The 27394-nt window shown below is 48.7% G+C and overlaps 1 protein-coding gene across 1 annotated transcript; it reads right to left on the bottom strand.

The window, feature by feature from the left end:
- Positions 1–6243: 6243 nt before the first annotated feature.
- Positions 6244–25814, bottom strand: impg2a (interphotoreceptor matrix proteoglycan 2a). The gene is given in 21 exon segments (XM_084689959.1): positions 6244–7792; positions 7889–7952; positions 8657–8736; positions 8888–9089; positions 9239–9427; positions 9811–10021; positions 12006–12225; positions 12479–12760; positions 14539–15554; positions 15668–15911; positions 17229–17293; positions 18318–18577; positions 20420–20487; positions 21586–21750; positions 21902–21987; positions 22310–22356; positions 22881–22913; positions 23254–23279; positions 23387–23553; positions 24698–24967; positions 25052–25814. Coding segments are annotated over 20 exon segments (3738 nt in total). The 5' UTR covers positions 25122–25814; the 3' UTR covers positions 6244–7792; positions 7889–7915.
- Positions 25815–27394: the final 1580 nt, after the last annotated feature.

Here is a 27394-nt window from a genome sequence, read left to right as displayed (position 1 = left end):
TGGACAGGGTGGACAGGGTGGACAGGGTGGACAGGGCGGACAGGGTGGAAGTGGTAGTTCTGACTCCCAGAGGTCCACAGGTCCCCTCTCACCCGGTCAGGTGACAGCCACTGGGTCTGAAGAGGGAGAACAAACACGTTTTCATACTACATTTACATTTAGTCATTTAGCAGATGCTCTTATCCAGAGCGACTTACAGTAAGGACAGGGACTTTCCCCCCGAGGCAAGTGGGGTGAAGTGCCTTGCCCAAGGACACAACGTCATGTGCACCAGCCGGAAATCGAACTGGCAACCTTCAGATTACTAGCCCGATGCTCTACCCGCTCAGCCATCTGACTCCGGCGTCATACTACGGCATCCGTGCCTCACGCCTCGGCACGAAAGAAGCCTTGGACTGTTTCATACGGGGGGGGCATTTCTCAGTAGAGTCAAGGTGGGGTGAGCAGAAAGCTCTGGAACATGCTCTGAGGGAGTTGGGGGGGGGGAAAGGGGGGGATGAAGGCAGACTGTCACGGGGGTCATCGCCATCGGGGTCATCTCCGTGGTCATTGCCATGGCCACCAGAGGGATCAGGGGAGAGTTTGGGCAGATCTAGGGCATGTCAGGACAAGGAGGACAGCTCAGCCCCTAGCCATGTCTGTTAGGCTCCGTGCTCTCCTAGTACAGTCTGGCTCTCCTCAGAAAAGACTCAAATAAAGAGAGTAAATGACAGACACGCACAGAACAGACACGCAGGCAGAAAAATAAAAAGAAAGATAGTTATACAGACAGACAGAACAAGATTGGGGGGGAGGGGGCATGCCCCTGTATACAATGGAGTTGGCAGGGCTAGGCCTGGTTGATGGGGGTGCTGGCTGTCCTGATGTGGACCGTGTTGACAGGGAGCGCTGGCATGCTTGTGTTGGTCAGAGGCTGTTCCAGGGCTGTGGGGGCTGGTGCAGTCCGGGGGTCTGGGAGCGTGAGCTCATGTTTTTCACCCCTCTGACGTTCTGAAGGTCTGAGTCAGACACACACACGGTGCGTCTCCTGTTCGCCCCGCGTCTCCTGTTTGGCCCGTGTCTGAGACGCACCGTGCCTCAGATCAAATCTGAATGTGGAGCGACGGAGCGTGCCAAGGCCAGGGGTTTCCCGTCTTGTGTGTCATTTCCAAAACCCTGTCCCAGAACACAACCCCTCTGCAGCCAACATCCCACACCCGCCCAGCCACGAGACTCGTCAACAAAATCAGAGCAGCTCTCGAAAAAATACACAAGAGCAGAATCATTCTAACTCACCCCTAATCGGATCTGATGGTGACTGGTTGGACGGGTCGTCATGAGAGACTCCCTCCATGTGTCCTCGGTTACGACAAGGACCATCTGGGACGGTGTAAATAAACGCTGAGGCTGTTACCTCATCAAGCTGCGGCCGCGAGGGCGACTGGGAGACCGAGCGAAGCCTCTGGCAGTGTCCTGGAGACGGAGAGGGGGGATTGAACCACCACACAGAGCAGTAAATCTTCATATTTCAGGGTCAAAATATTGACTTTGAGGACACAGAAGAAACCAGGCATGAGTACTGGGGGAACAAGGGAGGAGGGAGAGAGGGGGAGAGGGGGAGAGAGAGAGGGAGAGAGGGAGGGAGAGGGAGAGGGAGAGGGAGAGGGAGAGGGAGAGGGAGAGGGAGAGGGAGAGGGAGAGGGAGAGGGAGAGGGAGAGGGAGAGGGAGAGGGAGAGGGAGTTAGAGGGAGAGTTAGAGGGATGGAGAGAGGGAGAGAGAGGGAGAGAGAGGGAGAGAGGGAGAGGGATGGCGAGAGGGAGAGACAGGGATGGAGAGAGAGAGAGAGGGATGGAGAGAGAGAGTTAGAGGGATGGAGAGAGGGACAGAGGGGGAGAGGGATGGAGAGAGAGAGGGAGAGGGAGAGGGATGGAGAGAGAGAGTTAGAGGGATGGAGAGAGGGAGAGAGAGGGAGAGGGATGGAGAGAGAGAGTTAGAGGGAAGGAGAGAGGGAGAGAGAGGGATGGAGAGAGAGAGAGGGAGAGAGAGGGATGGAGAGAGAGAGTTAGAGGGATGGAGAGAGGGAGAGAGAGGGATGGAGAGAGAGAGAGGGAGGGATGGAGAGAGAGAGAGGGAGAGAGAGGGATGGAGAGAGAGAGTTAGAGGGATGGAGAGAGGGAGAGAGAGGGATGGAGAGAGTTAGAGGGATGGAGAAAAAGAGAGAGGGAGAGAAGGAAAGAAGTCATAAACATTGCTCAAACAGGCTGCGGTGGCTTATATCATTGTGTCTGTGAACAACTTCCTGTCAGCCCAGACGTATTTCATACACACACTGACAGACTGTCATACAACACTATAATGATGTCAGTACATCTCTAACAGCGTCAACCCCACATTCACCATCTCTCAACAAATCAACAGCACTGACTTTTTTATGGTGAGAGAAAACAAACTGAGTAAAGGGACTTGATCTTTTGACACTCACTTCAGGTCAGTTTTATCATTGTCCTCTCTCACACACACACACACACACACACACACGCTCTACTTTTCCTTTCCCTCTTTCTCTATCACCTTCCATCTCCCTCCTTCCTCCAGAGACACTGAACAGGAGTCATGCTGGATGGAGCGACAGGTCAATGGAGCTATCACACAACACTTCTGAATTAGCGACAGAGGAAAGGATGGAGATGGAGAGAGGGGGGGGGGGGTGAATAGACAGAGAGGTAGAAAGAAAAACGCAGATGGGGGATAAACAGGGTGAGACAAAATACAGGTAGGAAGAAAGAAAGAAAAAAAGACACTAAATGCGGGTAGGAAGAAATCCAAATAGACAGGAAGGATCTTCACACTTCTCTACCACTGAGCAATGGGCACAATCCATCAGCTGGCCCCCCAGTCAGGCCCCTGGCCCCCAGTCAGGCCCCTGGCCCCCAGTCAGGCCCCTGGCCCCCCAGTCAGGCCCCTGGCCCCCCAGTCAGGCCCCTGGTCCTCCAGTCAGGCCCCTGGTCCTCCAGTCAGGCCCCTGGCCCCCAGTCAGGCCCCTGGTCCCCCAGTCAGGCCCCTGGCCCCCCAGTCAGGCCCCTGGCCCCCCAGTCAGGCCCCTGGTCCTCCAGTCAGGCCCCTGGCCCCTCAGAAGGGGGCATGGCCCCCCAGTCAGGCCCCTGGTCCTCCAGTCAGGCCCCTGGCCCCTCAGAAGGGGGCATGGCCCCCCAGTCAGGCCCCTGCAACTCTGTGTGATAGCGATACATCTACCTTGGGCGACATCCATCATGGAAACTAATTTGACTCTAATAGCCCTTGGACAGCTTCCCAGCCCAACATGCTGCTCAACTGTGCAGGCAGACACAGGTGGGAGCCATTTGTCTATCTGGTGGAAGATAGAATCATAAACCTTGATGAAGGGGTTTGTCTGTGAAATGTAGTCACAGGCTTGAGGATAATACTTTCAAGAGGGAGGTGTGTGTGTGTGTGTATTGTCTTTTGTGAAAACAGAAAACGTTTTGCTCCTTTGGAGGCAATTGCAAGGTAGGCTACCTGTCCGCTGGTTACACAGAGACGATGCACTCTAGTGGTGGCATGGAGAATGACCACAGTCATGCCATAGGCATAGAACATGGCAATGTTGGGTGGGGAGAGAGAGAGAGAGAGAGAGAGAGAGAGAGAGAGAGAGAGAGAGAGAGAGAGAGAGAGAGAGAGAGAGAGAGAGAGAGAGAGAGAGAGAGAGAGAGAGAGAGAGAGAGAGAGGGGGGGGGAAAGAGAGAGAGGTTGGGGAAGAAAGAGAGAGAGGGTGGGGGAGAAAGAGAGAGAGGGTGGGGGAGAAAGAGAGAGAGGGGGAGAAAGAGAGAGAGGGGGAGAAAGAGAGAGAGGGGGAGAAAGAGAGGATGAGGGAGAAAGAGAGAGAGGGTGGGGAGAAAGAGAGATAGAGAGAGGGTGGGGGAGACAGAGAGATGGGGAGAAAGAGAGGGTGAGGGAGAAAGAGAGAGAGGGTGGGGGAGAAAGAGAGGGTGGGGGAGAAAGAGAGATAGAGAGAGGGTGGGGGAGAAAGAGAGATAGAGAGAGGGTGGGAGAGAAAGAGAGATAGAGAGAGGGTGGGAGAGAAAGAGAGAGAAGGTGGGAGAGACAGAGAGAGAGGGGGAGAAAGAGAGGGTGAGGGAGAAAGAGAGGGTGAGTGAGAAAGAGAGAGAGGGTGGGGGAGAAAGAGAGATAGAGAGAGGGTGGGGGAGACAGAGAGATAGAGAGAGGGTGGGGGAGAAAGAGACATAGAGAGAGGGTGGGGGAGAAAGAGACATAGAGAGAGGGTGGGGGAGAAAGAGACATAGAGAGAGGGTGGGGGAGACAGCCAGGCGGGGGGTCCAGTTGAGCCTCTAAAGCTTTTTAACGTGGGGTTAGGCAGGGCCTCTCCACAGGGAGCTCCTGTGAGCTCCTCTCCAAGCTGCTGCTCACCACGCAACCCTCCATCCCTCTCTCCTCACCACGCAACCCTCCATCCCTCTCTCCTCACCACGCAACCCTCCATCCCTCTCTCCTCACCACGCAACCTTCCATCCCTCTCTAACCACGCAACCTTCCATCCCTCTCTCCTCACCACGCAACCCTCCATCCCTCTCTCCTCACCACGCAACCCTCCATCCCTCTCTCCTCACCACGCAACCCTCCATCCCTCTCTCCTCACCACGCAACCCTCCATCCCTCTCTCCTCACCACGCAACCCTCCATCCCTCTCTCCTCACCACGCAACCCTCCATCCCTCTCTCCTCACCACGCAACCCTCCATCCCTCTCTAACCACGCAACCCTCCATCCCTCTCTCCTCCATCCTGTCCTGGTCACCTCTGACCTGTGCAGAGATTACATCAAATCTGTCCTCATTAATTCCGCTGCGTCACAGTATACTTTGGTATACTTCTATATTGAGGTGGAGTTAACGCTGTTGATCCAGTTGAACTCAAATGACTCCAGGCAGGTCTTTTCCTCAAACTGAACCGTAAGAAAACTGAACTCATCAGGTTTTACAGTGTAGATCCAGGCCTGTGCAAAACAGAACACATGCATCCTCATAACCCCACACTGTGAGACACACACACACACACACACATACTGTGCAGTGTTTTCCTGATGCACAAGGCCTTGAAATATTGAAAACAACATGCCACTGTAAAGCCAGCGATTCCACTGACATTAACCAATTCAACTTGGTTACAGTGTTACTGTTGGTGTGTGGGAGTGGGTGTGCATCTATAACTGTCATGTTTGGTTTCAGCAGAATGAGCCAAGGTGAGTCACCCAAACCCCAAGCCAGGATGTGAGGAGGTCTCCAAAACAATGTTCGGTGATTTTCCTAGGATGTTTTCCTAGTTTGGCTGTTTGGGGGGCTGCAGCCCTAATAAATAATGTGGACAGGAAATTGGCATACAAAGACAAACTGGTACTGAGCTGAAGATATGAACTCACATGGTTAAGATAGTGTGTGTGTGTGTTACCTTTTCCAACATGGGTGGTGAACTGGGATGAACCATCTGTGTGGTCTTGTCTTCCTCTCTCATCACACACACACACACACACACAGACACACAGACACAGACACACAGACACACGGTGGAGCTGGCCTCATGCAGCAGGCTGTATGTGTCTGGGTCAGGGTGTCCTGCCTTAAAGAACCCACAGGTGAGCTATCATAATCTATCCATCACTCGCCTTTAACACCCACAGACACTAACACACACACACACACACACACATATCCATCTGGCAAACACACATCCCTCTGACACACACACACACATCTGTCAAAGACACACCCATCTGACCCATCCTGGCCCCCACCCCCTCTGACATCACCTCACAACCCACAGATACACAGCAACAGGCCTGTTGGATAGGAAGACTCTGCAGAAGGATTTTGTTACATAAATCTCCCAATCCTTTGTATTAGGTGTGTGTATGTGTGCAGTATGTGTGTGTGAGTGAGAGAGAGCACGCGAGGTGTGTGTCAAATTATTTAGCCGGTCTCCTGGTGAGTGAGTATGTGTGTGTGTGTGTGAGACGCAGGCTGATTACACACACACACACACACTCACTCTTTTAGAAACGGACCCGGGTCCAAGCTAACCTAATCCTCCTGTTGCTAATCTGCTCTGGGGATTAGCTCCGGGTGGTTAAACACCTGGCATATCAACTCAGATCAATATACACACTGCATCTATGGAGAAGAGACGTAGAGAACATTGTGACTTTCCATTCAATAGAAAACATATTTTAGTCACTTTATTTTGTTTAACATTGAGATTGAGACAGCTGCAAGGGGTTATGTTAGATTGTAAAAATATCAAACCATCTTAGGTAAAAAACAAAACAAACAATATTTGAACATTAAAACATTTTAAACAAACTTCCTTCACATTCTACACACAGTAAATTATAACTTTACATCTTCTCAATTGCATTTACACTGTATCACACAACAATTGGCTATTTATCCAGGTAGATGGAGACAACGGTTTATGGAGAAAAGTGGATAAAAAAATTGCTAAGGCATGAATTAGTCCCAAAAGTGGAGGATATGAGAATCGGTGCTACCCAGGTGTGTCACCGTACACTGGACAGATGGCTAGTAAACATGAGCTAAGATACACAACACGGTCTTACTCTGACCTCCAGAACGTCCAGACGTTGGGCTAGGCTGGAGTTAGGGTTCATAGCTGCAGCAAAGAAGGTCCCCATGCCCTCCAAACAACTTTACAGAACAGAACAACATACAAACATTACAATAACTCTCGAGACAAACGTTTCCAGGTTGTGATAAAGGGAAAGGTTACCCAACAGACCTATTTTGGGGTTTATTTGCCTGTTTGAGCGTCGAAAATATTCTGTTTTGAGTTTGCTTATTGCTGACCAAATGTTGATTGCCTGGTCACATTGTCTGTTTATAAATATGCTTTTATTTATTGTTCTATTGTATTGAGAACAGACCACATCATAAACCCTGAGGTACTTTCTAAATGTGTTTTCATTTACATCTAAATCCTTGGAATAAAGCTCTCTCCTCTCTCTCTCACATTTCTTTTTCTCTCTCTATCTTCAATTCACTCTCTCCATTTTTCTCATAATATATTTACAATATAAATTAGTTATTGCAGCAGTAATTTCTCTAATAGACAATTTGACCATCATCCTGAAGTAGACAAAACATTATTAGACTTGGCCTACAGTGAAATTCACATTTTAACAACTCACCCTTCCAACAGTATTCTACACACAAAAAACGACTAATACTCATTCTGAAGAACATAGTCCTAGAGAGTATCATTATTGGTTTGTTACCATTTTCAAGTAGTGAATAGGAATCCAGAATAAACATGGAGGGTTCCCCTCTGTTTGGAAGACACCCAATGAGCGGCGGATATCGCCAACAAAGTCACGCCCCTTTTAAGAATATCTCACCACATTGAGAGAAGGCACTGAAGAAGGAGGGGGAAGGGGCGGGACCAAGAAGAGACCTTCCTGTTTAAACCAATGGGATCAAAGTGACTGACAGCAAGGGACAGAGATGAGGACCAGGATTGGCTGACACAACAGGAACACATGAAAAGCTAAAATATATATTTTTTATGTTTACAAAAAAGCCTCAGTATTCTAAGATGCTTCACAGAGAAGCGATCGCACACATGACATCATGTGAACACTTCACCCTGATTTGACAGTTGACCACGGGTCATGACCCCATGACCCCTAGGAGTGTGGTACTGTTCACCTTCTAGTGCCCATGGCAACAGAGGTCACAAAGGTTTCGCTCTTCAAAGACAAAGGCAGGTTTCTGTATGGTCAAAGAGAGAGAGAGGTGTGTTTAGATACAGTCAATTACAACACACACACACAGACACAGGGATATACGTGAAAGATGTGTTGATACCTTACTCATTACTCATCACATGCTTGTCTACGTGGACGAGCTCTCTCTGCGTGTGTCAAGCGATCTGTAAAACACACACATCTGCCATTAGATTGTCTGTCACATATACTAGGAACTCTAATAGCACATTTAGGGACATTCTCCCCAAGGCAAGTAGGGTGAAGTGTCTTTCCTAAGGACATGTAATTTGGCACGGCCAGGAATTGAACCAACAATCTTCTGATTAATAGCCCGACTCCCTAACAGCCATCTGACCCCCCTAATAATGGCATGCGGTGTAATCTAATCAGGTGCAATCCAATACACCTCTCTCATGCACACGCACACTAATAAGCCTGTTTCTGATTATGGCATGCAAACAAGGTATGCCAACTTCCTAAACAACATACTCGTCACCACACCAAACATTACCCCCACATACACACACGCACACACACACACACACACACACACTGTCGCCTCTTCCCTGCCCAAGTGACACTACATACACTGTACGCGTGTTTTCTCTCTTTCACCACCTCTGATCCCCCTCCGTCCTTGTACACAGGGAGTCAGGTGGCTGAGCGGTTAGGGAATCGGGCTAGTAATCGGAAGGTTGCCAGTTTGATTCCCGGCCGTGCCAAATGACGTTGTGTCCTTGGGCAAGGCACTTCACCCTACTTGCCTCAGGGGAATGTCCCTGTACTTACTGTAAGTCGCTTTGGATAAGAGCGTCTGCTAAATGACTAAATGTAAGTGTAATGTAAATTTACACAACGGCCGACTCACACTTGATGCTGTCGCACAAAGTCTGCAAACTGGCGATCTTTGGCGTACAGCTCGATGATGCGTATCCTGTCCTGGATTTCCTGTTGAGAGACAATGATTTGCAACTGATTTGATAAAAAATGAAGATGACAATTTTAAAACTTACAACGCTTTTATAAACACACACACACACACACACAAGCGGACACGTATGTTGATAAATCGTCAAGGTACACACACACACACACACACCTCCTTGGTGAGTTCGCTGTTCTCGTAGATGTGACGTATCTCCTCGGTGCTGAAGTCGGTGGAGGCCTCGGCACTGGCGCTGCTGCACAGCGGGGCTTCTGGGTAACGGCGGTAGTAGTGGCTGTAGCTCGTGGGGGCCTCGCTCTCGTACATGGGGTTGTACTTTGTGGCTCTCTCCAGAGACGGAATGCTCTCCCCTCGCCTGGGAGGACACACACAGGTTCCAGAGAGTTAGCATCGGAAGCTGGGCAAGACTAAGTCAAACTGCTTTAAGTGTGTGTGTGTGTGTGTGTTTGTCAGAGTGTGTGTGAGAGTGTGTGTGAGAGTGTCTGAGTGTGTATGTGTCCTCACCGTATGGGGTCTTCTGCTTCGTCTTTATCATACTGGTCTCTCAGCGTACGAGCCAGGAAAAATATCACTCCTGAGGCGACCAATAGGAAGCCGGCAACAGAGGCGATCGCTATGCCAACCACCAACGGTTCTGACACGTACTCCTCACAGTGTTCTCCTCTGTACCACCAGTTCTCCCCGACACGACACCTGGAACCACACGGAACCAAGGTCAGTGGAACACGTCGACGATGATCACCGATCCAGTCAAACACACACACTCAGTCAAGTTGAAAACCACCTCTAAGTGAAGTATTTAGGAGTTGGAATGTGAAGTGTGGAACATTCCGTGGCGTGTCAGGGAGCCTGGCCCGGTTGGCATGACGAGGTAAACAACAACAAAACAGAGGCATCTGGAGGAAGCTGTTAGTTTTATGACGTGATGGAGGATGAGAAACCGAAGCCACCCCGAGACAGTCCTTGCTGCCTGAACGTGTGTACGTGTGTTTGCAAGTGTTTATGTGGGTGTGCATGTGCTTTTGTGCGTCCTAGGACAGAAGACCAGTGACAGTGCCAGAACTCTGGGTACCCACCTGCAGATGGCTCCCTTGCCCGGGATGATGTCACACTTGCCGTCGTTGAGGCAGAAGTCTGTCTGCAGCTCACAGAGGCTCTGACAGGGCAGGCCGTCCACGCTGAAGTAGCCAGCGTTGCACACGCACTCTGCCTCGCCCGACCACCGGTTCACCCGGCACTGCGCAAACTCGTTACACGCCTGGAACTTACAGGGGTCCGCCTGGTCTCCTGACAACGATTGAGAGACGATGGAACCGTGTTAGTCAAACCCAAAGTGGGTTTGAGTGAACGCCACCAGGACATGGGGTTGAAGTGTAGCAGCATTAGCATGGGTTTTAGCATTGGCATTATCATTAGCGTTAGCATTAGCATGGAGGTTAGCATTAGCATGGGAGTTTAGGCCCCTCATCATTCCTTTAACCCCACAACTGTGTTGCTGTTTGAACCCCTCAAGCAGAACCCCCTTCTGTTCTCAGACAGGAAAGATTCAGCAGCTCTCTGAGAAGCTCTGGAGGTTCCCCACACTGCACCCTCCCTCCCACGTTGCCTACCAGGGGTTCAGCTATGGGACTTTAGTGGGGGGGATAAGAGAACCAGAGAGAGATATGCGCAAAAAAAAAACGTCCTTCCTGAAGTCAATACCAGGACCAGGACCAATGGTGCGTCCAAATGCATTGTCAATTTGCCAACTGTAGAGAGATTACTGTCCACTAAAACAGACCTCTTGCAACTGGTATTATAGGTGTGGACGTTTGTTAGGATTTTCTATACTAATCCACATTTTACCCTCACAACCCCTAGCTGTATTTCTGACCCATCTCTGGGAACAAGAACCAGTCTGATTCTTTATTCACCTCTGGTGAACATGGGGAGAGAGGTCACTTGAGACAGAGGGCCATGTGAGTTTAATCTGCTGAGAAGACTCTCATCAACTCATGTCCCTTCTGCCCCTCCCCCGTCTCTCCTCTATGACACGTGTCAGGACGCCATCGTCGTGCTGCTCTTGATTGGCTCACGCGACTTATCTTGGCTCAGTTGATGAGGAAGTGGGAGGAGATGTAAACACATGGATGAATCATCGTTATATCACCCCGTGGCCTCTTGTAATTCCCTCACCGCTAACACCCAATCATATTAGGTTGCAATTGTATAAAAAGGTGCTACGCCTAGGGCCATGAAGGGTACTTTGGAATTGTGATGAAATGTTGAAAAAAATACATCCCTTAGTAATGTTTATAAGGTTTAGGTAGAGTCACGTTTCCTTGGACGACTTAGGCTCCAGAACTGGAGAATACCCTGGCAGTGAGAATGGGAGATCCCCATAGAGCTTCATATCAACTTCTTTCCATTTAGTTTTGTGCCCAATTCAAAGATCAGTCTTACATCGTTCACAGTCGTTTACAGGAACCAGTCCAGAGCGAGGGGTGATTTATAAAGCACTTGGCTTTTCTGCTCCTCAGAGAGATGTTGATTATCTTGCTGCAGGAATCTCGCTTTGTTAATCAGTGTGACCATGACTTGCACACAGTGTAAGAACACAGTGTGGAACTAAGAGACATCCCAAAGGAATCTGACACCTGCACTCACACAAGGGGCCTCACACACACACACACACACACAGACAGACACTAACACACATGAACAGACACACACACACAGACATACACAGACACACTCTTAAAGACACAGACACACTCACATACAGACAACCACATACACACACACACACAGGGGCCCCTCGAGAGTGACTCAGTGCAGTACTATTCACCACATTATGCTGTGAGACTACACAGATCCTCAATAAAAAGGGATCTCCAAGCACTGCTAATGCTCTCCTTCACAGTTATTCTCTCATTCTCACGTCATACAGATGTGTTTCTGGTTTCTACGGATCAAAACACAGCTGACCTGAGTCTTAACACTTTGGGACAAGACTATTGGCTCAATGACATGGGCCCTTTTAAATCCAGTGAATCAGAATATCTTCAGTCAGGTGGCTGAGCGGTTAGGGAATCGGGCTAGTACTCTGAAGGTTGCCAGTTGAATTCCCGGCCGTGCCGAATGACATTGTGTCCTTGGGCAAGGCACCCTACTTGCCTCGGAGGGGGGGGGGGGGGGTGTCCCTGTACTTACTGTAAGTCACTCTGGATAAGAGCGTCTGCTAAATGACTAAATGTGATCTTCAGTATCAACCTCAGCGAGTGCTCCATACCTGACTCCACGTCCAGAGAGTACTTGTCGATGGCCAGGTTCATGGTCTGGTAGGCGGTGTTACAGAAGTCCTCCAGGATCAGGTACACGGCCGTGTTGACGCCATGAGGGACCGGCTTGCCGAATTTCATACGGCTGTTTACCACAATGCTGCCTTTTCGGAAGTTAAGGATCTCCAGGTTCTGGAAGTTACTGAGGTTGGACTGCAGGTAGGGAACCAGCTGGGACAGGGGGAGAGACCAGATTGATGAACTCTCGAAAACTCAATCAACATATGAGATTATTCACTAAATGTTTATCACTTACTTGATGATCTCCTTACCCTAACCAAATCATTATTTTGATTATGCTGTATGCAGAATTGCAGATTATAGTTCATAAGTGTTGAACACTATACTAAAAGTATTGCTACCAGAGTTGAACACTAGCAACTTGGGGTCATAACAGTCCCTGGAACCAAATAACGACTCTTACCAGCTCTAAGAACCTTTGTTCCAGGGCCTTATACTCCGGGGAACTTTTATTGAAGAGGTCATCAGAGAACATCATGTTGGTGACCCTCAGGCTGAAGAAGACCATCAGGGCTCTGCCAGGGTTGGCGGGCATGGCGATGCTGGCCTGGTCTGTACCATGTGGAGCCCCAGAGGGGAACCCACTGCTTCCATCGTCTGTGTGGTTCGCTGCCCCTTGGAGGATCACCTCGTAGCCCAGGTCTGCCCCTGTGACGTCGGCCCCGCTAGGCTCAGTGGTATGGACCTGGAGGAACATTCAGGATGGAAGTTTTAGTAAACGTCTGTTTGAACATTCAGGATGGAAGTTTTGGTAAATGTCGGTTTGAACATACAGGATGGAAGTTTTAGTAAACGTCTGTTTGAACATTCAGGATGGAAGTTTTGGTAAATGTCGGTTTGAACATACAGGATGGAAGTTTTAGTAAATGTCTGTTTGAACATACAGGATGGAAGTTTAGGTAAACGTCTGTTTGAACATACAGGATGGAAGTTTTAGTAAACGTCTGTTTGAACATTCAGGATGGAAGTTTTAGTAAACGTCTGTTTGAACATTCAGGATGGAAGTTTTGGTAAATGTCGGTTTGAACATTCAGGATGGAAGTTTTAGTAAATGTCTGTTTGAACATTCAGGATGGAAGTTTTGGTAAATGTCGGTTTGAACATACAGGATGGAAGTTTTAGTAAACGTCTGTTTGAACATACAGGATGGAAGTTTTAGTAAACGTCTGTTTGAACATTCAGGATGGAAGTTTTAGTAAATGTCTGTTTGAACATACAGGATGGAAGTTTTGGTAAACGTCGGTTTGAACATACAGGATGGAAGTTTTAGTAAACGTCTGTTTGAACATACAGGATGGAAGTTTAGGTAAACGTCTGTTTGAACATACAGGATGGAAGTTTTGGTAAATGTCGGTTTGAACATACAGGATGGAAGTTTTAGTAAACGTCTGTTTGAACATTCAGGATGGAAGTTTTGGTAAATGTCGGTTTGAACATACAGGATGGAAGTTTTAGTAAACGTCTGTTTGAACATTCAGGATGGAAGTTTTAGTAAACGTCTGTTTGAACATACAGGATGGAAGTTTTAGTAAACGTCTGTTTGAACATTCAGGATGGAAGTTTTAGTAAATGTCTGTTTGAACATACAGGATGGAAGTTTTGGTAAACGTCGGTTTGAACATACAGGATGGAAGTTTTAGTAAACGTCTGTTTGAACATTCAGGATGGAAGTTTTAGTAAATGTCTGTTTGAACATACAGGATGGAAGTTTTGGTAAACGTCGGTTTGAACATACAGGATGGAAGTTTTAGTAAACGTCTGTTTGAACATACAGGATGGAAGTTTAGGTAAACGTCTGTTTGAACATACAGGATGGAAGTTTTGGTAAATGTCGGTTTGAACATACAGGATGGAAGTTTTAGTAAACGTCTGTTTGAACATTCAGGATGGAAGTTTTGGTAAATGTCGGTTTGAACATACAGGATGGAAGTTTTAGTAAACGTCTGTTTGAACATTCAGGATGGAAGTTTTAGTAAACGTCTGTTTGAACATACAGGATGGAAGTTTTAGTAAACGTCTGTTTGAACATTCAGGATGGAAGTTTTAGTAAATGTCTGTTTGAACATACAGGATGGAAGTTTTGGTAAACGTCGGTTTGAACATACAGGATGGAAGTTTTAGTAAACGTCTGTTTGAACATACAGGATGGAAGTTTAGGTAAACGTCTGTTTGAACATACAGGATGGAAGTTTTGGTAAATGTCGGTTTGAACATACAGGATGGAAGTTTTAACAAACATCAGTTTAAAGTTTCCCTTGGTATGAGTGTTAACACTACAATCATTTATGTAAGGATTCTGTGTTGAGGAACTCGATGTTGAGTTAGTAGTTGGTTGATTGAATGATAAGTAGTAAAACATTTAACTATGGACTGCCTGCTGAATCGGTGGGTTTTTGGTAGGTTGATTTATTAATTGGTTAATTAGGTAGCCAATCAGTCTTGTGCTAGCACCATTCCTCCCACCTCTATTGTGATCTCTACGCCAGGTAACGGGACCTCTGTCCCCATGGCAACAGACTCTTCCTCCCCCTCCACCAAGATGTCAGAGATGCGAGTGAAAGGTGACTCTCTCTCAGGAGACAGGAGCGTTGGATGGGCTGGGCTCAGGGTGTGCGCCGCTGGTATATCCTGGGCGGGCTCGTCAACCAATAGGATCTCATCCTCCACCAGATCCTCTTCAGAGATCTCTTCCTCTGGAGCTTCGACAGACGCCTCTCCCTGCGACTCCTCCGCTGGATCCTCTTCTTCCGGCCTGTCTTCCTCCTCCTCGGGCCCTTCCTCAATCACCACCTCAACAACGTCCTCCACTATTGGTTCTACCACTGGAGGTGCCGTGGTAAGCACCGTCATGATCGGTTCTTCCACCCCCACGTCTTCCTCCTGTTCTTTCGAGGGTGTGTCAGGGTAGGGCAGGACCTCGTTGTCCCCCAGACCAGGCTCCGGGGACGAGGAGGTCTCCACGTCTGAGGGGTTCTCTGCCACGTTGAGGTCCTCCACCGGGTCAGGAAGCAGGCCGATCTCTTCAGCTACCACGGGCTCCAGAGGTTCCACCGACACAGGTGCCTCCTGGGTCTGGGTCGCTATGGGAACAAAGGCAGCAGCTGCTTCATCTTCTTCTACGGTCTCTGTCGTTATGGTGGAGACCTCCAGCTCCTCTGACGTGTCAGCTTCCTCTTGACCGGCTTCTTCTTCTGTGGTACCGCCTGGGAGAGGTTCTCCTTCCTCTTCTATGATCCCCTCTCTGGGGGTGGTGTCTTCTTCTGCAGGAGTTTTCTCGGTGGTGGAGGTGAAGGGCAGGTCTTCCAGGTCGGCCCCAGAGCCGGAGGCCTCAATCTCCAGGGGAGGCTCAGCTAAGGTGGGGTCCTCCGGAAGCTCGGGGTCGGCTGTGTCCCCAGGAAGGTCGTCTGCTGGGGGGGCCCAAGCAGGGGGGGTCGCAGTGTCCACAGTGTTCTCCACCAGCAGACCCTCGTCCTCGATGGCTGAAGGAAAGAGAAAACGACCCAAGTCAGGACGGCCTTCTCACTACACTACGGCTCTGTGAGAAGGGTTTTGTGTGTTTAAAAGAACACGATGTGCTCTTCTGTGGGTTTACCCTCTGGGGGGGGCAGGGCCGTGGTGGAGGGGGCCGTCTCCATTGTCTGGTCGGGCAGGAGCAGTAGGGTCTCGCTCTCCTCTAGGACGATGACGTCATTGTCGCCCCCCGCCGCCGCTCCGCTGTCAGGACCCGCCGGAGGGTCAAAGGGCTGCGCTGGGTCAAACAGGAAGTCGTCATCGCTGAGGTCATCGCCGTCTCCTTCCGAGTTGTCCGGGGGTCTCTCTGCGGCCAGGAAGTTGTTCTGGAGAAGCCGGAATAAAACGTTGAACTCACCTACCTTCATGAAAGCTTTCCTACAGCACAGTTCTACAGTAGAATCAGGTCACCACAAATTATTTTTTTAGGATGCCCTAACAAGCTAAAATGCTTCTGGATATAATGTATATTTATCTTTATCAATATTGTTACGACTACATCAAGCCAGTTCCATGACTAAGCTCTGCACAATTATGCTAAACCCCAGAACAAACATTTTCTCCACCTAGAAACCACTAGAAACCACTGGATGATTAGAAACAGCAGCGACAAGATAAGTGCTTCTGCAGTAGCTAGCGGGTGTACTGTTGCCTGCAAATGAATTACTGACAAGGACTTTGCCAGATGCTCCCGGTCCGTATAATTATGCCATTTAATCACTTAGGCACTGAGCAGTAAAGTATATGAATAGACCAGACCAAACCAGCCGAGCATCGATCACATTACCAGGCATTAGCAGCCGAACCCGCACCACCAGAGAAGATATCTCACCATCAGGAATGATTATAGACCTGCAATTGGGTTCAGGAACCTCATCTCCCATCAAACACACGTTAACACACAGACAACCATTCTTGCGCACACATACACACACACACTAAGCAGCCAAACAGTAAACACAGTTCACACACACATTTTCTAGTTACCACATCCATGCATGCATACCCACACACACATACACACAGCACACTTTCAGTGTGCTGGTTGGCTGTAGTTGACCAGAATAGTTGTGGATTACTATAGCAAGAGCCAAGCTAATCCACAAAGCCCTTCTTCATCCTTTACCTCAGTACTGGTGAGGCCTGGATAACAGCACAGACACACACACGTACACACAGTACTCACTCACATACACACACTCACATGCTTGTACGTGCACACACACACACCCTTGCTGGTTTCTTTTCTCTCCCATATTCATCTATCCATCTCAGTCCATCTCATCATACTACATCTTTACTGTATACTGTAGCATGTGTCTTTCACTCCTACAGCCCTGCCCACTGTGAGGAAAGTCCCAGTCTTGATCATCATTAAGACTCCTAGGTTAGTCCCAGGTTCCTACCATACGCTATACAGACAGTAGCCCAGTCTTACAGACAGGAAAGTGGGCCCTGTCATGGAAACAACCATCTGACTGACCATGTCATCAAACGTGGAGGGTTAGGATCTGACTGACCATGTCATCAAACGTGGAGAGTTAGGATCTGACTGACCATGTCATCAAACGTGGAGGGTTAGGGTTAGCATCTGACTCACCATGTCATCAAACGTGGAGGGTTAGGGTTAGCATCTGACTCACCATGTCATCAAACGTGGAGGGTTCGGCGGTCGTTTGGAAGGAGCCAGGCGGGAGAGACCCTGTCACTGATGAACCAGAGAGCACACACACACACAGACACACAGACGTCAGGCAGACACAAGCTGTGGCAGTGACAGCAGCTCTCCCTCCATGCAGAATGATCCCCTTCTCTAGTGTCCATGCCTGCTGACAGCTGTTATGCTGAGTCGGCGTCAGCCTGAGGGGAACCCCACTAATCAGCTCTCTACGCTGGTGCCCTGAGCCAGAACTATTACTGCCTTACCCCCAGGGCAAGCATCAGGCTGGGGCTAGGGCCGGGGCTGGGGTCGGGGCTGGGGCCGGGGCCAGGGCTGGAGGCTGGGGTTGGAGGCTGAAGGTAGAGGTCAGTGGCTGGGGCTGGAGGCTGTAGGCTGGGGCTGTGGTTGTAGGCTGGGGCTGGGGTTGGAGGCTGAGGCTGGAGCTGGAGGCTGGGGCTTGGGCTAGGATAGTAATGAGGACTGGGGCTTGGGGCTAGAGGCTGGGGCTTGGGCTAGGATAGTAATGAGGACTGGGGCTTGGGGCTAGAGGCTGGGGCTTGGGCCAAGCACGGCCTGTCATTCCCCTACTGATTGCTGCCAGGCATATGAGAATTTGTACCCCTAATATCACGTCTCATTCCACTGACGAATGCCAGATGGCGTCCATCATCTGGGTGACACAACAGTGAAGGAATGACGGCAGTTCTCTCCCAACACGGGCTGACGGTGGACCAACAGGCAGGGGGCGGTCATCATCATCCCAAACTTTGTTCCATTCGCTGGCAATGAAAACTGTGCCAGAGCTCGCTAAGCTACATACTGCAGAGCTAGATGTGAGTGTGTGAGTGTGTGTGCGTGTGAGTATAAAGAGGAGACCGAAAGACATCCGGCTCCCAGCCAGGACAGTGGGATTTCCAGGAAGTAGAACAAGCGAGGTCAGGTCTCTCTGATCTGGCCAAACCCCTGCTGGCTCACTTCTATCAGACCGTCCGTTTAACGAGGAGGTTAGATCTGCAGTGTTGTGTATCAACACACACGACGAGGTCCGCTACACGTCTATCGGAAGCCTCACCGCTCTCCAGCTGCAGGGAGTCGTGCAGGCCCAGGGTGGGGTTGCCGAGGTCACTCTCCCTGTGCAGAGCCTCGGTGATGAAGTTCTGGACGTCCGTGATGCTGTAGACCACGGTGGGGCGTTCCTCCACCTCCCTGTACCAGTTCTCCACCTGGTTGGACATCAGCGTCAGGTAGTCCAGCTGCTCCACGCTCACGCCGTCTGACTCCACCTCCAGCGTCACGGCGTACAAGCCCAACACGCCCAACACGCCGTCCGCGCTGCACACCACAGGCACCACACACGATCGTCAACCAATCAGATTGAAAACACCCAGGCCCCTCTTAAAAATAAATGGATGCATGACACAGCCCTAGGGAAACACCTTTAAAACCAAAGCCGTACCACACAAAGAAACACATGAACCACCTGTCTCAAAACACTCATCCAACAAACACCAAATCTACCAGCCTAAAACCTATAATTGCATTACTTTCTTCTTCCGATAACGCTATCGTTCTCCTCTCGTCTAAGATGGCCGCTTGAAAATACAAGGTCTTGGAAGCAGCGATCACTTTCCCTTGGAAGACAGAGGTTAACTCTGATTTCACAAGCGCTCTGCTCAAGGAGACGTGTGTGGAAGGCTGGAGCGGTGATGGATGATTTGAAGGATTCGCTCCGTTCTGGAGCGCGGCGCGATTACCGAGCTGTATACGAGTCCAGTCAGCGGAGTGCTCGATATCATAATAAACACGGAGGAAAGCCTAGCGACGCGTGAGGAGGTGCGGAGCGGGCCGACTGGGCTGAGGGCTGGAAAAAGCCATCTATCAGTTTCATACGGCTTCTGGGAGCTTTCTACTCTGACCTAGATTGTTCTGGTTTGGCGTCCCCCTCAGCGCGTGCCTTTAACAGGTCCACGTTTGTCCGCTCAGTGAGAGAGAGACAAAGAGAGACACATAGAGAGACAGAGAGAGAGAGAGAGAGAGAGAGAGAGAGAGAGAGAGAGAGAGCAGTTCTGTCTCTTAGAGAAGAGCCCTCTCTTTCTCCATCAATCCTTTCATCATTCCATCCATCCGTCCATCCATCATCTAGAGACAAGGCAGGAAGCTGATTGATGTAGTCGTAAAGCCTGTGGGATAATCTCCTCTGTGGGTGAACAGCATCTGGCTCAGTCTGTTTTAGCCACCATGCTAATTAACCGTTAACACTACGACCTCACTTCCTGGGTCACAACCATGCACACTCACAGGTACACTCACAGGTAAACACAGCACAGCGTACACCACACACACAGACACACACAGACACACACTGACACACACTGACACGCACTGACACACACAGACACACACAGACACGCACTGACACACACAGACACACACAGACACACACTGACACACACTGACACACACTGACACACACAGACACACACTGACACACACTGACACACACTGACACACACTGATACACACACTGACACACACAGACACACACTGACACACACTGACACACACTGATACACACACTGATACACACCCTAACACACTGGCACACACTGATACTCACACTGATACACACACTGATACACACACTGATACACACACTGACACACACTGACACACACTGACACACACACTGACACACACACTGACACACACTGACACACACTGATACACACACAGACACACACTGACACACACTGACACACACTGATACACACACTGATACACACCCTAACACACTGGCACACACTGATACACACACTGATACACACACTAACACACACTGACACACACTGACACACACAGACACACACTGACACACACTGACACACACTGACACACACAGACACACACTGACACACACTGACACACACTGATACACACACTGATACACACACTAACACACACAGACACACACTGACACACACTGATACACACACTGATACACACACTGATACACACACTAACACACTGGCACACACTCACCCCTGAGTGTCTCTGTGGGGCCTGTGATGTAAACAGAAAAACAACTGAATTTTCACGAGTCATAGAAATATTATGTACGTGTTGTGTCGTTTATATTGAAAATGTGGTGCAAAGCCTGAAATGTTACTGATCAGCGAAACTCACATGAACTCAATCAGTGAAACTTTTTTGAACCCAGGCAGTCTCTGTAGAGCATCCTCAATCTGGGGAGACACAGACAGACAGACAGACAGACAGACAGACAGACAGACAGACAGACAGACAGACAGACACAGACAAACAGAGTTAAATGAGCGTTCCAGCAAGCATGACAGTGTGTGTTTGTGTGTATTTGTGCATGTGTGTTGGCAGCGGCCTGGCGTTTGGCTAATTCATTCTGCTCCGTAACTCATGTATGGTGGTAAAGTTTAACATGCAAGAAAACAGGGCGATGATCAGTGTGTTCTATACCTCTCCCTCACTTCATCTCCTTTTTCCTTCAGTCACACTTTCACTCACCCTCTCTCTCTTTCCCCACTCCTCTCTGTCTCTGAGGCTGGAGACAAAATGATGTGCTTTCACCGTATGTGTGTGTGAGGGCAGAGGAATGACCAGATCTCATGAGAGCTCCACAGACATAAAGTCAGACACACCATCCACACACAGACAGTGTCGACATTAGCGAGAGCCAAGGGAGAGTCAAAAACATGTTATTTTCCCAGAAACAGTCAAAATCTCCAGCCTTGCAACTTTCTGAGGTGAATCATCATTGAGGGCATGTTTGTGTGGTGTGTATTTGTGTGTGTGTGGTATGTGTGGTTAAAAATGATTACTTTGCACATTTTGCACAATTAGCACATTTCCACACTAAATGTGTCCTTTGTAAACTACCTACCGTAAAAACCAGGGTGTATTTGACACTCTGCCCACACAGAGAGAACAAAGGAGCACTTTCTTATCTCGCTGTGTGGGTTCAAAATAATCATGCATCCATCATCAAGCCCCACAACAACAGGATGGGAGAGCAGAGGAGGTGAGAGGAGAAGGAGACAGCAGAGAGCCAGGAGAAGAGTAGAGGGATGGAAGTAGAGGAACAAGGAAAAGACTAGAGAGATGGAAGCAAAGGAACCAGGAGGATTACCAGAACTGATGAGGATAGAGCGAGCGAGAGAAAGAGAGAGAGCGAGAGCGAGAGAGAGAGAGAAGAGAGAGCCAGGGAGAAAAAGAGAGAAGGAGAAAGTCACAGGAGGGCTGTCAGGCTAAAGGAAAGCAGGGGAAGGTTAGCAGACGATCAGACAAGCGGAGGAGTGGGGCCTTGTGACCTTGTTGGTGAACTTCCTGTCCAGGATCTGGTACTGGAGGCTGGCCGGGTCCCGGAGCGCCTCGCTGAACCTCTCCCCTCTCAGCTGAACCCTCAGGTCCATCACCTGCTCCAGGACCGGGAGAGTCGACCCCGCCACCACCTCCGTCTCTATGTCATTAGTGATCTGGAGCGAGAGAGCGAGAAACAGAGAGAGAGAGAGAAACAGAGAGAGAGAGAGAGAGACAAAGAGACATATAATGATGACCCAAAGAGATACACAGAGTGGCAATTATGCAGAAACCAAAAGAGTGTGTGTGTGTATGTCCCTCACTCACTGGGCTAGCCCCTGTGACTCCTCCTTCTACCGTCTCTATCATCCCCTGCAGCTCCTCTCCCTCAGGCTCGCTCGCCGCCCCCTCTTCTACAATCGCCACGGTGACAAACAAGAGCAATAGGATACAGAGACTGGTTAACAACCAAACAAAAAATACTTCATCCAATAAACCTCCTTCAACACACACACACACACATTCAAGATGGCGCTCAAACCAAACATACAGAACAATAAACTCACAAAATACTGGATCAACACATTTTTACCTGTTCTACATGGTGGCTAAATCCCTTGACTTGATCGAGTGATTAACTTTAATTCATTCGATACTATGTTGAGTAAAGCCCTAAACCAAGTTCCCCAGATGACGAGAACATCCACACCATTAAGGGGCACCCTGAACACCTACCTTCCAGAGGAGCGGACGTCTGCTCTGGGGCGGCCGGAGCCTGGGTGCTGGAGAACGAGAAGAAGACCAACACACTGGTTTAACACGTGAAGACACAGCCCTTGTTCAGCACAAAGACTACTTTAATAGCGGTTCAGCGAATGAAGCTGGGGACAGGGTCTAGTGTCTGATCATGGCACAGGCTGAGAACATCTCACTCTCTGACAGATAAGAGGGCTATGCAGAACCTGTACTGGAACCCTGTGTAAAAAGATGTTGAGAAAAGGTTCTTCTATCTTCCATTTGGGGGTAGATCTAGAAGATGTTTGCTGCATTAATACATTATTAGAGGATTCTAGATTGTGTATATCCCTACGAGGAGCTATCTGACTTTGGCTATCTCACACAGATTGATACAGAGGTTGGAATAGCATAGCAGAGCGAGGGAGTCTCACTGCCAATGTAAAGCCTATTTTCTTAGGACTCAGAGAACCAGGTGAAAGAGGTGTATGAATAGGACAACTGTTGGAGTCAAGACTGAGCGTGGATGAGGATGAAGGTTGCAAGGTTGGAGAATCCTGGACAACCTTACCTGCACATATGTTGCCAGGAGTTAGTGGGCGCTCTACAGATGTAGTAGGGTAAGAAAGAGAGCAAGAGAGCGAGGGAGAGCGAGGGGGAGAGAGAGAGAGCAAGAGAGCGAGGGGGAGAGAGAGAGAGCAAGAGAGAGAGGGGGAGAGAGAGAGAGCAAGAGAGCGAGGGGGAGAGAGAGAGAGCAAGAGAGAGAGGGCAAGAGAGAGAGAGAGAGAGAGAGAGAGAGAGAGAGAGAGAGAGAGAGAGAGAGGGTGAGAAAGAGAGAGCGAGCGAGCGAGAAAGGAGAGCCATGGGAATCAGTCTTTTTTTTCAATCAAGGGTATTGAATGTGATACACAGAGCAGATATGAAATTTGGAGATGTATATTTACCCTTGCAAGCCCATCATTGACATTCTCTGAAATAAGGAAGACATAAGATATAAGAAGCAGTGGGGTATGACTATACACATACAAATTTTGTGCAGATTCTATGACAAGACACTTTTCTAAAACTTCCACTCACGGTTTCAACAAAAGCCAGGTGCTCTTCTGATTGGCTGAAGTGGTTGCCAATCTCCACAGCCGTGGCCGTGCCTTCCTGGCATTGGCTCATCCAGCTCTTGTACTCTTCCTGATCAGGAAGGCGGTCTAAAAAGATCTTGAACGCCTCCCATACCATCTCTTGGCACACTGGTCGAAACGAACACACACACTCGTAACCAATCAGAGCTGAGCTCCAAGGCCACAGCTCTCTGAACCCTCTTGTGAGCTTCTCTACTGCTGATTCATGGTTGCAAGGATTTCTAGTTTCCTGAGACATGCAGAAACAGGCAACAACCTGACTGTACCACCCCCCCCCCCCCCCGCCCCTTTCTTGGTGACCAAAGTGCCCCCACCTACAAGCCATGGACCCACAATTGTGGTACACGGCTCTTCCTGTATTCGCTCAGGTCACCAAATTGACTTATCCTGACTTACTGTGACTTACGAGCCTGGCTTACTTTCCAGTAGGACACCTTGATGTCTTTCAGGTGACCAGAGGAGAGCTCCCCTTGTGAGGGGAGTCTCACGCTGGGGGTGGATGTAGGGCCACAGACCTAATCAGCTAGCGCTTTAACGCTCATTAGCAACCAGATGTCAGGATTAGCTGTGCTGCTGGATGGTGTGTGATCTCTGCTGACACTTGTCCTTGTCCAAGCCCTAACCTTTAATCTAGACAGCAGGGGAGGGGAGAAACCTGTGCACTTTGAAGGTGCTGGCTAAGCACTTTTTACATGCTAGCACATCCCTTCACAAGTGTTAACAAGTAGGCTTGTAACGGTGCCATACTGTAAAAGACTATTACTATGATTTTATCACAATCCCTTTTTATCAGCGGAAGGTGGGAAACTAATAATAATGTAGACTGAGGTGTAGAAGGGTATTCGAACAGCCTACTGACTCACACTTTTATATTAGAATTGTTATATTTATTTAGCAAATGTAAATATTTGGATTTTAATTCATTTTTCATAATTTAGTTTTCATTGGTTTGGCGGCTGACCTGTATTACCCTAGTAGACCACTAGTGGGCCGCGGCCCACAGGTTGGGAACATAGGTTGGGAATCGCTGCTGTAGGGATTCTAAAAGACTTCAGTTCACTGAAGCACGCGCCTGTGCTGTACAAGGTATCCTTTACGCCCTGGAGAAAAAGTTGCCCCCCCCCCCCATTGTCATTGTATTCGCACCCTGTCCTAAAGGGCAACATATGGGATTAAGCGGCAAAGCGGTGTAGTCTAGTGTTAATAATGGTTTGTGCTGTATCATGTCAAGTCAAGGACCACACACACTTACCTCGGAGGTGAAAATAGCCCAGGTGGTTTTCGATGGCTTGCTGCACGGTCTCCTGCGCGCATAGTTTGACCCCGCTTGGAAACAGAACGTTGCGCTTCCGTCGCGGAATAGCTCCACTGTCTTCGTGAGATAACTTGTGGGCTGGTAATTGAACACTGTTTTGAGGAACTGGCGATATTGAATGATTTGATGATATCCCAATAGGTCTATCAAAATTATCTAGTTCAGTAGGAAACATAGGTGGAACCGTTGCAGGCCCATTCGCTGCATCTGTTAAAAGAAAGAAACCGTTAGTCAACAGGTGGAATCCTTCGAGACAATTTGAATAATTTTCAACTAGGCTATGTAGCCTACCTGTTCGCAACAATGCTGCAAGAATGAATGCAAGAGCACATAAAAAGGAAATCCATGAAAAGTCAAACATGATAAATCCGTAGCGAGTTATCTCCTAAGGGTTTGATGCAGGGTCAAGTCGACTGGCTCCTCTTCTCGATTTGTCCAACAGAAGTAGATTTACAACCTTGCGAGCTTGCATAGTTCGGAATTCCCCAAGCGCATCAGAATATTTGGTCACAAATGAATTTTGATTAGACAATTGGTATTACAGCCTCTCTTCACTTCTGTCGCATGGCCGAGGGACAGAATATCGCTTGGTGCTGAAGACGGCGCACGCTCTTCTCAGCTCGGCAGATGGGACTTGGAGAGAGGGATAGCTTCTTCTTTTTTTTGCTCTCTAATCTTGTTTGCTAAGCCTTTTAGCCTAGCTCGTCAAGAAGTTACTGGAGCAGAACTGGGAATAGAGCTTAGTGCAAAAGAAACGTGGATGGATCGAAAAAGAGGCTAAGGCCGAGGCCACCCACAGCGCGAGCAGACTGGAAGCGTGGAAGCGGCCTGACTAGACTATCAGAGCCAGAGGCCTTGATTAGTCAGGTACCAGACGGTCTGTCAGTCTTGGCTCGTCACCATAAACTGCGAGTCGAGGAAGTGAATATGTGGCAACAGGAGGCCTATCTATTTCTGTCGGTGGTATTGAGTCGACTGGACGCGATGGTTCGTGTAAACCTTGCCAATTATGAATCAGCCGTTTGATGAACTGTTCTCGGCAGCGAGTCTCCAGTCTTACATTAGCTTTCGCACAGAGCTCCCCAGACACCACTAGCCTACACTGCAAGTCCTTAATGGTTCTAGGACATCTTTACATTTACGTCTAAACCAATTTTTGAACTTTTGCTAAGCAAATCAATCAAGTAGTAGGATATAGCCTTTTTTAGAAGCAACGTCAGATGCCTTTGCACATGGTCCATAGAAATGCACCTAAACCAACCTAAACCCTCAAGGACATCTCTGGTTTCAGTAGGCTATACATTTTATAAATAGAGAGCAAAATTTAGATAATTGACGCAGATTTTGTCGTTAGGCTTTGACTAATAGGTTATACAGCCTAATTACTATTCAGGAAGGCCAGGGATGACCCTTCAAGAAGCTATAAGCAGCCTGCTTTTAGCAAGCATGTCTGGGTAGGAAGTTGGAAATTATGGTCTGAAGGGGCTACAATTTAAATCCTCTGTGTGTGTGTGTGTGTGTGTGTGTGTGTCCGCGTGTGTTTAGTCACGGGATTAGGCTAATTTGTCCCATAACACCTCACTCTCGCTCTTTTTAAATACCGCCAAAGCCCGTGTTGATCAACTCATAAACATAATCCTTCTTCTCTGTCTATTCAAACACTTCCTTGTGGATAGGCTATAGCCTCACAAAAGGCCGTGTTAGATTATGAGTGTTTTAAAATAGTTTTTCTCGCGTTATCGCACACCTTTATTTCAGTTTCCAAATATCTTGATTTTTGGAAACTGCGGCGCGCTTTCCACCACTGTAATTTACCTAACTTGACCTTAGCCTTAGTTTTGATTACATCAAATTGTCTCATCAACTGTCACACACACGGAGTTACATAACACTGGAAGAGCGGCCTGCGCCCTAAACCCATCTGACATCTCTGACACAGGTCAGAAGGGGACGATGACTATGACAACTAAATAACTAATCATGTTTGAACGCTTGTCGTTAAGCATATCAAACCGCTGCTATTCATTAACACCGGGGACGGTAAACGTTCATCGAGTTACCACGTTAACGCCAACGGTCAACAACAATGTCCTTCAGTGGTTTAGGCTCGGAGCCAAGCAGTTAGCAGGAGAGCCAAGGCTATGTGCTGTGAGGAAGACAAATGCTTGCATAGTGGCACTGAGCTCTTTACTCTTGTAATCTGAGATAATTGACAACAAACTGGAGGTTGGTAAGCAAACACACACAAATGCTATACTGCCTACACTCACACACACACACACACACAAGTTCAATACCTGACACTGGAACATACTTGACAGTGTGGAAATCACTGCCAATGACACACAGATTAAACTATTCTGGACTACTGAACATTTTTGAAAGGACTTCATATGTTTTAAGCATGGTGTGTGTGGGAATGTGGTCTCCTGCATGTTTTAGCTGAGGTAGGTGGATGGTCCTGGGTTGGTGGTCTGCAAAGAGACTATGGAGGGGGATTAGAGGGGGAGGGGGATTAGGGGGAGGCAGAATGGGGAGGCAGAAGGGGGGATGGGTTGGAGGTCTCTCAAAGTCATAGACAGTAAACAGGTCTAATCTGGGTGTCTAGCTATGATCAGATTACGGTACTGGGAA

Source organism: Hypomesus nipponensis, chromosome 23 (genome assembly GCF_054491055.1).
Source record: "Hypomesus nipponensis isolate SF chromosome 23, ASM5449105v1, whole genome shotgun sequence".
NCBI classification, from domain to species: Eukaryota; Metazoa; Chordata; class Actinopteri; order Osmeriformes; family Osmeridae; genus Hypomesus; species Hypomesus nipponensis.
Note: the sequence above shows the minus strand (reverse complement) of the source record. Positions and strands in the feature narration are given on the sequence as shown.